The sequence below is a fragment of the Bombus pascuorum genome, chromosome 15, assembly GCF_905332965.1.
Source record: "Bombus pascuorum chromosome 15, iyBomPasc1.1, whole genome shotgun sequence".
NCBI lineage: Eukaryota > Metazoa > Arthropoda > Insecta > Hymenoptera > Apidae > Bombus > Bombus pascuorum.
Genome location: NC_083502.1, coordinates 2778253 through 2790963, shown reverse-complemented (window position 1 = coordinate 2790963; position 12711 = coordinate 2778253). Strand labels below are relative to the sequence as shown.

Sequence of the window (12711 nt, the reverse complement as noted above, 5' to 3'; positions counted from 1 at the left end):
TATAAGCAACATTAACATTCTTTAAAATACAGAAATGATAATAACAAATTCTTTGCTATCTTTTGATAACGTTATCAATGATAAATTTCATAAACATGGCGCCTTTCACGAATACTTGAAATGTTGAACTGTTTCTGAGAATTTATCGGACAGATACGTTTTATTAACATTACAAAAGTCGTTAGTCGAAAGAAAATATTGTTCCAGCTGTATTCCAAGAATTATCTAACTCTGATATCGTGAACAACGAAAACAAACGGAATTTTTTGATCGGACAGGAGAACCATAACCTATAAACGATGGACGAAACGTATTTCGATGAAGGACCCGCGGGAAATTTTGAAACAGCTACGCTAGAAATCACCAAAGAACTCGATATCAATGAGTTGAATAGTCAAAACACTGTTCCTGTTGGTTGGTATTTTACATATTGGGGGTCACAATGTTTTTCTATTTGATATCTTAATGAGATTAACGTGTTAAAAGCATTTTCTGTAATTGTTAAAAGGAGCTGATACTGCAAAGAAGAACAGAGAGAATGAGACATATACTTCAAGTGAAGTTCCATCATCAAAGGACTTGTCTAATATCCCTTTCAAACATATAGATATTCACTCTTTTTTCTCTGATAGAAACGAAGTTGTTGACAGAGCGCTAAAAGATTGCCAAGAGAGTTTAATAAACGAAGAAGAAAACGATATTATTGGAAGCTGGCTGTTGACAGAGTAGGACACTTAATGTATATATATAAATGTTGTTTTATTATTATATAACATGATGATTAATATTAGAATATATTTGTAGAATAAGTCTGTGGGATATTGAGAAAGAAAGATTGGTAATACTTTCAAAAAAAGCTATTTATTCGATAAAGTATGACTTTATCTCCTTAAAGATATTAGAGTACAATCGGATACCTTTGTTGCAAATTGATACGCTCGTTTCAGGCGAATTAGTTTATCCTCCTTCGTCTTTAGCACCGTAAGTATCATTGTGAATTTTTCAAAATAAATAATTACCATCTAATTATAGGTGAAAAAATGAATCACAGTTAGTTTGTATTGTTTATAAAATTATGAACGATTTTTAGACGATTAAGTGGATTGGCAGAGGGTGTATCGTCAATATTTCATTACGCAGGCCGTCAAGAGTGGTCTACTCTTGTCTCTTGTACAGATTTTGCACAGTTTGAACCTAGGTACACTGAGCTATTATGTAGAATAGAGACAATTATTTAAAAAAAAAAAGAATGTTTTGTTCCATTTTTATTGATTTCTGTTAATAATATTATCATTCTCGTATGTGTTAAATACATGTAGACACCTTCAAATAATTTCATTTTAAGTGAAATGTAAATTATATAATAGAACTGTTTATTTTGTTTAGTTAATATTCACATTTATGCTTGCAGACTGTTGCTTTGGTAAATAATGTAATACTTATGTTTTATTGTTTAGTTTCAAGTACATATATTTATTTTTAAATATTGCTATATGTACAATAGTAATTCTAATTTGTAATTACTGTATAAAATTAAAATTGACTTTCCAGAAAAAGGCACATGTCTGGGATAAGACTGATGTGGAACAAAGGCAATCCAGTACCATTAACTAAGAAATGGAATCCATTTGCAAAGGATATACCATGGCTTACTTATGCTAGTCATCCGTTATTTTGGTACAAAGGTAAATTTACTTTATTTGTGCAATTATATCAATTACTTAATTGTAAAACTTTGATGCCATTTATAGGATCAGAAGCAGAGAAAGCAAGGTTTAATGTTGAAGGTTTACAATCATTGATTAAAGATTTCTTGCCATCAGACTGCATTATAAGAAATGGTCTTATTATCATAGAGAACTACTTTGGTGTAGGTGCCTTAGTACATAACAGAAATGGATTAGGTTTCTATAAAATTCGTGGCAAAGTCAGTTTTTAATCTAGTTTATAAGAAATTGAAATTTGTGTTTGATTTCTCTAAAATTCACATTCCAATTTCCGAAGTTCAAAGCTCCTATTTATAAATTTTATGATATTTATAATGAAATACTAAAATTAGCGATACAATTATATTTTATCCACATAACAGAACTCTCAAATAGATCTCTATTTACTTTTCAAAGATTCTATTGTGAAATATTATTAAGCATATCGTATATAATTCTACAGCGTATAATATAAACATTTTCACTCAGTACCTGGCAGACAAATTGCTAAAATTAGATATTAAATCGCGTTAAAATAATTCGTTTACACTTTCTAGATATAAAATTATGTTTTATAATTCCATATTGTAAAGACAAGGCGTTTAACCTTTATATAATATATATAAAAATAATAATAAATAAAGATAGTTCTTCCTTAACATTTAACAGAAAAACTTTTTTTATTATCCTTTACCATTTAATACATTTTTTTAATTGTTTCGAAATATCAATGCTAATAGTAGAAAATAATATTAGAAATAAAAATTTATATGTAAAAAATAATTTTTGAAAGAAAGAATTGTTTCGAAATATCAATGCTAATAATAGAGAATAATATTAGAAATAAAAATTTATATGTAAAAAATAATTTTTGAAAGACCTTATCTTACAACAGGTATTATTTACAAATAAGAAAAGATATTGAGATATGAAATATTTTAGCTAAAAAACATATTACTAGTTGGTTATGTTCAAATGTATTAGGTACATAACACCACCTGTTGACCTAATTCATTATATCGTTCAGTTTTAATACAGTTACACAAACGAAAGGTTATACAAAATTAATAAAATTGCAAAATTACAAGAAAATAGTAACACTTATGAAATAACTAAATCTACATAATATTAGGTCGCTTGGGGCACACGATCGTTTTTTATCAGTAAGTAATATAAATAAATGTAAGTACATATTTTAAACAATTTTTTCTATAACTTTTATAATAACACATACCTTGTTATTTTTATTTGCGGATCCTTTAGACAAAAATATGATTTATAAGATGCAGAATTTATGATTGGAATGATCTAATGCAATCAACCATTTACGAGTTCAACGAGAGTCAATTAATATTATTAGATCATAACTATTTTAGAGGAAAAAGCTCTATGATAGAAATGCAGTATTACAGATTAGTGTCAAAACTATAAGATGTATCTCTACCGTCTTAAACTGTGGCCTGTGTTTCTAATTGGATTCGGAATTGGCTCTCTCCTTGCCTTGATCTTATTTGCTGCTCAAGATTTATTTAACAATATTTCCATTTGTCAGAAATCATCATTAAATTTGTACTCTACAAACAGAAATGATCTTAAATGGTTCATGTCTGATACATGGATCAAGGAAGAGACGGTTATACAAAGTTGGAAAGATTCAACAAACATGACATATAGTAAATGGTTGAATAATAGAAAACTGAAGTCAAAAAATATTGATATGGATACTTATCTTTATGGACCTGAAAGTAGAGAAGAATTAGAAGCAGAGTGGTTGAAGTCAAATATTCACATCACTTGTATTGTATTTGTAAAAAAAGTTAAATTAGCTAGATCTATCCAGGATACTTGGGGAAAACATTGTAACAAGATATATTTCTTTGGTCAAGTGAAAGATCCTAAAATATCTATTATAAATTTTGATATAAAATTAGTATCTTCATGGCAACTTTTATGTGAAGCCTTCAAGTATGTGTGGAAGAGCAGTGAAACTTTAGAATGGCTTATCTTTGTAAAAGATGACACATTAGTGGTTCTTGAAAATTTACGGTACATGCTTGGCCCATTAAATCACACTCAGGATCATTATTTGGGTCATGCAGTTACTCTCTGGGGTCAACCTTATAATGTAGCTGATGCTGGATATGTAATTAGCATGGGAGTGCTTAGGAAGCTAATTAAAATGTTTGATAACTCAGAAAAATGTGTAATTAGTGGCAAATATTGGAAACAGGAAGATTACTATCTCGGTAAGTTTTTTATCACTCTTGATATTCCTTATCTATAAAACTATAATTAAACTGTAGTTTTTAATTGTTTTCAGCTAAACATTTGGCTTCTATGGGAATTTATCCTTCTGATACAAGGGACCAGTATTTAAGGGGAACCTTTCATGGATACTCTTTGCAATCTTTATTATGGGGTGTTGTTAAGACTGGTGTTTATTGGACTCGTGCATTATATCCAGTAAAAAACGAATGCTGTTCATTTATGTCTGTTACTTTTAATGTAGGGGAATCAGAAAAAATGCACACATTGAATTATTTATTATATCATTTTCATGTTTTAAAGAGGAAAGCTGTTTTTGGAAGTAGAAAAGCAGCAATATCCATATCTGACAAGGATGTATGATTATTATTTTATTATGAATGTATTATGATAAGGAAGAACTTAGAATTAATTGAATATTTCTATTTTCAGGTCTGGAGAGTTGCGTTGGAAGAAGAGTTTAATATTACAAATTTAAATAACATTTCTAGCGAGGTGTACTATGAAATATGGCATGCAAAGTATTCTGAACCAGGACAATTAATTAGTAAAAATTATCAGGCTAATGATTAAGATAAATTTAAATAAATCATCCATATATGATTTTTATATGTTTTATACTGACTGAAGATTTTTTAAAGATATTTTATATCAAATAATATCATATTTTAATAATTTTAAAGTACAACAATGTTATTTATGTTAGATAGTTTAATAACTGTTGAAATTGTTTGAAACTGGTTGTGAATAATCATTGAATTTTTATAGAATGTCGTTGTTAAAAACTTGAAATGGTTATCAGGTTTTACAGTTTATTAATGAGTTATATTGATATGACAAATGTGGGAACGACGGAGTAGCGTTGTTTGATAACTGTTTCCCTTGTTACGCCATTGTTGCCTTATCTGACTAATTAAGAACTCATTAACGCTTGTAATGACCTCGGTAATCAAATCACAACTCCAATTTTAAATATATGTCAAGAATACTGGAACAATGCATCCTCATGCTTTTCTATGTGAATGATCTATCTCTGGCTAGTGAAGGTGGATATGCAAGGTGTTCTAAAGAATTATTTTTAGCTGTAAGTGAACTATTAGAGTACCTGATAATATACATATATATACATTTTAATGCTTATTTTCATTTGATAATTATCATTTAATTTTGTAACAATAAATGCGTAATTTTTCAGAAGCAAAGTTTTGTTAATTCACGAATCCCAGGCATAAATCCTTGACACGATATAAATCCCACTAATGACTTATATTATTTCGTCGAATTAATTTATCAAGTAAGATTTCAGTTATCAGTTATCCGCTTCCTCCTGGAGGTGACTATATAAAAGAAGAAATGTATTAATTCGTATATTTGGTAAGAGAAGACTTGCGAATAGCGTTTCACGTAAGCATTTCTTTTTAACATGTTATAAAAGTAGATACTTCAACATGGTACTGTGGAGAACGTTTCTTAACATTGCTATAATTACTACGATCTGTAATCAACTAATTATCGGAGATGATCTATCGGAATTTTCTGCTATAACAGAGTAAGTGGTTCTCTACTTTTTCTCAGGGATTTTAAGACTAAATCTAATTGATATTTAAATTCTTCAGTGCTACTATCTCATTGAATGACTCTCCAAAACATGTCTATGAGAGTGTGAAGAGCACAAAGAGTAAAAGGAAGTTGCCTATATTTCCAGGAGGTTGCAGTAAGAAACCAGATCCACCCATACATGGTGAAATAATTTGCTCTATAGACAGGTGAATTTTTATTGATTAATGGATGATATCTTGAAGTGTTACACCTGAATATTTACCAATTTTTATTTATAGTGGATGTATTGCAACTTGTAAACGTGATTATGAATTTCCAAACGGAGTAACAAGATTAGCTATAACATGTATGAACGAGGAATGGCATATTTATGGCACAGATTGGGACTCTATTCCTCACTGTGAACGTGAGTTTTATTCGAAGATGATCAATTTCTTTGGTGTCAAAAGTATAATATGCGGAAGATAAATGTATTTTTATATTTTCAGCAATTTGTATACCAGAGTGTTTGAACAACGGAATATGCGTGGCACCCCATCAATGCAATTGTCCCGAGGACTTCACTGGACCACAGTGTCAATTCGAGAACAAACCATGTCTAAATTTCCCTGCTCCAATACTTAATGCACATAAGAAGTGCAACTCACAGTATGATCTTAAGAATGTTGAACTATACTGTACTTAAAATATTCATATTAAATATTTAATTGTCCCAATATTTTTTTTATTAGATCATGTACCATCTCCTGTATGAAGAATTTTACGTTCCCGGATGGCACCTCAGTCACTAATCTTATGTGCAAGAATGGAAATTGGAAGCCCACCAGGGAAGACTGGGTCTCCATACCTGACTGTGAACGTATGTTTTTAATCCTCAATTTTTAATTTAAATGTTATATTTATTATCACATATATAAAGATTGTTTATTATAGCTGTGTGTGATCCACCTTGTCAGAATGGTGGCAATTGTCTCCCATCAAATTTTTGCCAATGTCCTCAAGCATTCAAAGGACCCCAGTGTCAATATTGTAAGTATAATAATTTCTTTATTTTAATAAAGTAACATTATTTAATCTAAGTAATTGATTAATTATAATTCTGATATAGCTGCTGATAATTGCAATGGGGAGAAAATGGGTTTTAATGGAGGTTTTTCCTGCACAAGTGTTGATGATACTTATTCATGTATCATAAGATGTCCTGATGGGATAGAATTTGAGTTCCCTTCAGCTTCTGCATATATTTGCAACTATGAAACAGGTGTTTTTTCACCTCAACCAATTCCCCAATGTAACTATGGTGATAATATGAACATAATTTCTTTGGGGACAACGTATAATTCTTATGTTAAGGAGACTAATCATACTTGGACCTACCAGGATACTTTCAACTCCCATACGAACCAATTACCATTGTTTCAAGGAAATTTTGGTTTTACACAACATTATAGCAATCATGAATCCAATATAGTCACGAATACGGTAATAATTTAAGACCAGCGGTTTAAAATTGAATATGAAACATTTGTATTACTGAATTATACTTTGATTCATGTTAGATGATGTTTAATCCATCGGAGAATAACCTGTTGTTTATTGAAGAGAAGAAACCAGTTCCAAAAACTTGCTTCACATGGGGTGGAGTGCACTACAAAACCTTTGATGACAATGTTTTCAGCTTCGATAGTGGTTGTTCTCATATCTTAGTACAGGAAGCACAGAACAGACTGTTCACTGTAACTGTGGACAACAGCCCAACTTGCAAAAATCAGGACTGTTTCAGGATTATCAGAATTTTCATCCAGGACAAAGAATACATTTTGCTGCGAAATGAAGACGGTGTACCAGAATTTAGAACTCGAAAGCGCCAGCTTCCAATTCCAGCACAACTCTCTGCATTGAGAGCTGAAATGTCTGCACACTTCATTGTGATAACTTTGGACTCTTTGGGAATTCAGTTGAAATGGGATGGTGCTCTTATGTTACAAGTTGAAGCTCTAGAAAATATGTGGAATAAAACGACCGGACTATGCGGTAACATGAATGGCGATAAAAGTGACGATTTAATAAGTAAGAATGGAGAACATACTAAAAGTGTTGCATCATTTGCTACTTCTTGGCGAACAGAAAATATTGGAGGTATCATTTTCTTACTTTACAATTAAAGATAAATTTTTTTAGTTATTAATATCTAGAGTTCATTTAATTCTTTCAGAAATGTGCGACGAATATCCAAACACTAAGCACTCCTGTGAATCTGATTCATCAATTACCAAAGAAGCCATTGAATTTTGCACAAAACTATTTTCCGATCGCCGATTCAAAGCTTGTGCTAGCACACTTAACATTCCTGAGCTGCAGACAGCCTGTGTATGGGATTACTGTTCTTGCTTAGACAGTGACAGAAAAAGATGTGCCTGTGATACAATGAATGTATACGTTAGGCAATGTGCCCATAAAAAAGTTGTGTCTCTATCTGGTTGGAGGAATGATGACATTTGTCGTAAGTTAGAATCTTCTTAATTTAATGTATAAGCTGTTGACGAAAAAAGTATTTTCTATCATTTCATGATATTATAGCCATGACATGTAGCAGTGGACGAATATATTTGCCATGTGGTCCAAAAATAGAATCATCTTGTTGGACAGAAGAGGAAAAGAAACCAAATACAAAGGATTGTGAAGAGGGTTGTTTTTGTCCGGAAGGAACAGTAGCTTATGAAGGAAGGTGCATTCAATCTGATGAATGCCCCTGCAGGCTGCGTGGAAAATTGTTTCAGCCTGGGAAGAGTGTACAAAAAGATTGCAATACCTGTACATGCTTTTCTGGAAAATGGATATGTACTCAAGCAAAATGCAGTGCTAGGTGTGCTGTCATGGGAGATCCCCATTATATTACTTTTGATGGAAGACATTATGACTTTATGGGAAAATGCAAGTATTATCTGATGAAGGGTGATGATTATAGTATCGAAGGTGAAAATGTTCCCTGTTCTGGTGCAATATCAGAGGTCTGTTTATAAAACTATTAATTTCTAATATTTTCTAATATATTTCATTATCAAAAGATTGTAATTTTATTTGTAGAATATGGGGCACGTTCCTTCTGAAGCTCCTTCTTGTACGAAGACTATCACAATCAATTACAAAGACATTAGCATGAAGCTAAAGCAACATAGAGAAGTATTGATTAACGGAGATGATCTAACAGTATTTCCTACACTTATTCATGGAATTAGAATACGCATTGCAAGCAGTATATTTTTAATCGTTCAATTGCCGAATGGTTTGGAGATATGGTGGGACGGAATTTCTCGTGTATATATTAATGCTCCTCCTGAATTCCATGGTTAATTAATTTTCATTATTCTTTTTAATTTATTTATATAAAATGTTATATCAAATTTTACATTTCCTACATTGATTATTAGGCAATACAAGGGGACTTTGTGGCACATTTTCTGAGAACCAGAAGGACGACTTCATTACGCCAGAGGGTGACATTGAAAACACAGCAATTGCCTTTGCCAACAAATGGAAATGTGATGAATTTTGTCCCAATGTCGCAGACAAAGAATCGGATCATCCCTGTGATCTTGATCCACAAAAACGAGCCACTGCAAAGCAATATTGTTCTTATTTATTCAGCGATATCTTCGCTGGTAGAGTATCTAGATTTAGTCTAACAAATCTTCCAATTCAGTTATTTATAATCCTCCTTTTTAGGTTGCCACTGGCACGTAGACCCGGATACATTTTACAAAGACTGTTTGTTTGATATGTGCTCTTGTAAAGTCGAACTTGAATCCTGTCTCTGTCCTATGTTGGCTGCATATGCCAAAGATTGTGCAGCTGCTGGAATAAAGCTTTTATGGCATCAGAACATAGAGGAATGTAAAATTCATTGTCCAGGGAATCAAATTTATCAAATTTGTGGAAATAGTTGTACTAGGCATGCTATAATTGAAAATTAATTAAATACCAATAAATGTAAGATATCTGTAATGTTATCTTCAATATCTTATCTTCCAGATCTTGTGGAGACATATCTTCTTATCAGGACTGCAAACAAGAATGTGTAGAGGGATGTAACTGCCCAGAGGGAGAAACATTGGATATCCATGGGGAATGCATTCCAATTGGACAGTGTCCATGCATTTACGGTGGTTTGGAGTTTAGTCCAGGGCACAAAGAAGTCAGACCTGGAAATAAAGCGCTCGAACTTTGTACCTGTGCAGGTATTGACTTTTATAAATCTAAAAAATATTTGATTTTAATATTAAATTGAATTTTACAAACAGTTTTATGAATTATTTTAAACAGGTGGAATTTGGAGCTGTCGGGAAGCCACACCAAATGAAATTACAGAATACCCAGCAACCAAGGACCTATTGGCCTCATGTATGGCAAGCAATAATCAGGAAGTTACAGACTGTGTACCAGCAGAGCCTAGGACCTGTCATAATATGTACAAATTAGTCCAGAAGCCGTCAATCTGCAAATCTGGCTGCATTTGCAAACCTGGTTATGTTTTGGATAAGCCAGGTGGTAGATGCATCAAAGAGGAATCTTGTTCATGTCATCATGGAAGTCAGAGCTATGAAGAAGGATCTATTATACAAAACGACTGCAATACATGCAACTGTATCAATGGAACATGGAAATGCACTGATCGGATATGCGCAGGTAACATTATAAACGTTTTTTTATCCCATGAAACATTCAATTTATCTAATTATCGAAACTTCTGTTCTATTAGGAGTCTGTTCTGCTTGGGGAGACTCTCATTATAAGACATTTGATGGAAGGCTTTACGATTTCGAAGGAATATGCGATTACGTATTTGTGAAAGGTTCTTTGAGCCAGGAAAACTGTTTCGACGTGTCTATTCAGAATGTCCCCTGTGGAACAACCGGGACATCCTGCTCTAAATCGATCACTCTTACCATCGGAAGTGGTCAAAACTCAGAAAGAATTGTTTTAACTAGAGGAAAGGAACTTCCAGCGGATAATTTTAAAAGGATCTCTATGAGAGAAGCTGGACTATTTGTATTTGTTGATGTACCAGATATGGGGTTGACTGTACAATGGGATAAAGGTATCACTATATGATTACTATTTTTCCATTGGTTATACTTGTTTTAGAATTTTTCTTAAAACTTTGATGATATTTACAGGCACCAGAGTGTATGTAAGATTAGAGCCTAGTTGGAAGGGGCGCACAAAAGGACTCTGTGGTGATTATAATGATAATAGCAAGGATGATTTCAAAACTCCTTCAGGTGGAATCTCAGAAGTATCTGCGAATCTATTTGGAGATTCATGGAAGAAGAACGAGTTCTGCCCTGAGCCGAAAGATGTCCTGGATCCTTGTGTGCAACATCCAGAGAGGAACTTATGGGCTGTACAAAAGTGTGGAATATTAAAATCACCAGTTTTTCATCCTTGTCACTCCGAAGTTGAGGTCGAAAGTTATATGCGTAACTGCATTTATGATACTTGTAGTTGTGATACAGGTGAGTGTTATATTAAGTTATAAAAATAAGAGAAGTTTTTATCTATATCGGTATTTTTCATATTCTAGGAGGAGACTGCGAATGTCTATGCACTGCCTTGGCGGCATACGCTCAGGAATGTAATGCAAAGGGAGTTCCCATAAAATGGCGCAGTCAAGAACTTTGTCCCATACAATGTGATGAAAAATGTAGTTCGTATTCTCCTTGCATTACAACGTGCCCTCGTGAAACCTGTGATAATCTTATCACTCTAAAGGATAAAGCTCATTTATGTTCTCAAGACACTTGCGTTGAAGGATGCTCGATCAAATCTTGTCCTCAGAATCAAGTGTATAGCAATGATAGTTACACGGAATGCGTTCCCAAAGAAACTTGTAAAACACCTTGTACTGAAATTAATGGGGTATGTTGAAGAAATGATTAAAATATCTTTTGTCACTAATGATAATTCATATTGTAGGTAATTTATTACGAGGGTGACAGTGTAAAGAATGAAAATTGTCAGATGTGTTACTGTAGTCGTGGAAAAGTGTTATGTAAAGGAGAACCTTGTACAACTATCACTGCGCCGAGTACTATACCGCTAGAAGAACCACAGAAATGTGTGGATGGCTGGACTGCTTGGATAAATCAGGATCCGGCAATTAAAGGGAAGAAATTTAAAGATATTGAACCCTTACCTTCAACTTTAGAATTGGTAATACTTTATTATATTGTTTAATCATTTATTTATTTTATTTCATCTCTCTTACATTACTATATAATTTTTGAAAGGCGAACAAAGGATCTGCTATATGTAACAAGAACCAAATGATTGATATAAAGTGTAGATCAGTAAATGATTACTTAACACCAAAAGAAACTGGTTTGGACGTCGAATGCAGTTTGGAACATGGTCTTTATTGCCAATCTCAACCTGGTCTTCCTTGTATCGACTTCGAAATCAGTGTTTTATGCCAGTGTTCAGCAACTACTGCCGGAGGACCAGGTCTGTATCAGGGAAACATCAAGATTATTATTTTAGTCTAATGATAAAGTCAATTCATATTACAGAAATACCAAGTACAACCAAAAAATCTACATACAAAGAGTGCAATATGGAACATCCATACGAATCTCATACCACAAATTGTCATCTATTTTATCAATGCACCCCTGGACTCAATGGCAATGAATTTGTGGAGAAATCCTGCGGAGAAAACATGTTTTACAATCCTCAGATACAAGTCTGTGACTGGCCAGCTAATGTTATATCAGTAAGACCAGAGTGTTCGACGGAACAGACAATGCCAAATAAGACTGAATGGACAACTGATAACAAGACCAAATATAAGAGCACCACGTCGACTACCTTACAGAAAGACATTATAACAACCAGTATGATATATTTTCTAATAGTTTTTAAGTATTTTATTAATATTTTTGATACCATAAAAGGAGCAGAAGTATGTAAAAACAGATTCTTTTGCAGAAGTATGTAAAGAGGGCGAGACATGGAGCGACTGCGCTATTAAGTGCAACAAGGTTTGTGATTACTATAAATACACCTTAATAAAGGAAGGAAAATGTGATGGCATTTCTGATTGTGTGCCAGGTATAGTACTTTTATTACACTTTAAATAAAAAAAGAATTTTTTAAGATTAATACCGAATTATTTAAAAAA

At 32.7% G+C, this 12711-nt stretch overlaps 3 protein-coding genes across 5 annotated transcripts in view; all 3 read left to right on the top strand.

Moving 5' to 3' along the window:
* The first annotated feature begins 79 nt into the window (after positions 1–79).
* LOC132914413 (tumor protein p63-regulated gene 1-like protein) lies at positions 80–2365 on the top strand. Of its 2 annotated transcripts, XM_060973499.1 has the most exons (6): positions 80–414; positions 509–725; positions 805–981; positions 1091–1198; positions 1552–1685; positions 1752–2365. In XM_060973499.1, the coding sequence occupies exons 1-6, from the start codon at positions 300–302 to the stop codon at positions 1937–1939; spliced, it is 939 nt and encodes a 312-aa protein (XP_060829482.1). In that variant the 5' UTR covers positions 80–299; the 3' UTR covers positions 1940–2365. The 2 variants fall into 2 exon arrangements, with proteins under 2 accessions (XP_060829482.1, XP_060829483.1); XM_060973500.1 differs by lacking the exon at positions 1091–1198.
* Positions 2366–3000: 635 nt separating this feature from the next.
* On the top strand, positions 3001–4741 carry LOC132914406 (C1GALT1-specific chaperone 1-like). 2 transcript variants are annotated; one of them, XM_060973486.1, is made up of 4 exons: positions 3001–3952; positions 4027–4125; positions 4216–4328; positions 4404–4741. In XM_060973486.1, the coding sequence occupies exons 1-4, from the start codon at positions 3139–3141 to the stop codon at positions 4542–4544; spliced, it is 1167 nt and encodes a 388-aa protein (XP_060829469.1). In that variant the 5' UTR covers positions 3001–3138; the 3' UTR covers positions 4545–4741. The 2 variants fall into 2 exon arrangements, with proteins under 2 accessions (XP_060829469.1, XP_060829468.1); XM_060973485.1 differs by having other exon boundaries at positions 4027–4328.
* A 590-nt stretch (positions 4742–5331) lies between these two features.
* LOC132914778 (hemocytin) overlaps positions 5332–12711 on the top strand; it is a 14593-nt gene continuing 7213 nt past the window's right edge. Inside the window, exons 1-22 of the mRNA XM_060974165.1 lie at positions 5332–5520; positions 5588–5737; positions 5810–5937; positions 6020–6179; positions 6263–6390; positions 6465–6560; positions 6640–7013; positions 7091–7670; positions 7747–8034; positions 8112–8542; positions 8619–8880; positions 8963–9193; positions 9258–9483; positions 9564–9769; positions 9855–10217; positions 10291–10629; positions 10709–11047; positions 11116–11450; positions 11508–11744; positions 11822–12035; positions 12101–12424; positions 12519–12641. Coding sequence (XP_060830148.1) covers positions 5420–5520; positions 5588–5737; positions 5810–5937; positions 6020–6179; positions 6263–6390; positions 6465–6560; positions 6640–7013; positions 7091–7670; positions 7747–8034; positions 8112–8542; positions 8619–8880; positions 8963–9193; positions 9258–9483; positions 9564–9769; positions 9855–10217; positions 10291–10629; positions 10709–11047; positions 11116–11450; positions 11508–11744; positions 11822–12035; positions 12101–12424; positions 12519–12641 — 5635 coding nt within the window. The 5' untranslated portion in view covers positions 5332–5419. The remainder of the gene's footprint in view (positions 5521–5587; positions 5738–5809; positions 5938–6019; positions 6180–6262; positions 6391–6464; positions 6561–6639; positions 7014–7090; positions 7671–7746; positions 8035–8111; positions 8543–8618; positions 8881–8962; positions 9194–9257; positions 9484–9563; positions 9770–9854; positions 10218–10290; positions 10630–10708; positions 11048–11115; positions 11451–11507; positions 11745–11821; positions 12036–12100; positions 12425–12518; positions 12642–12711) is intronic.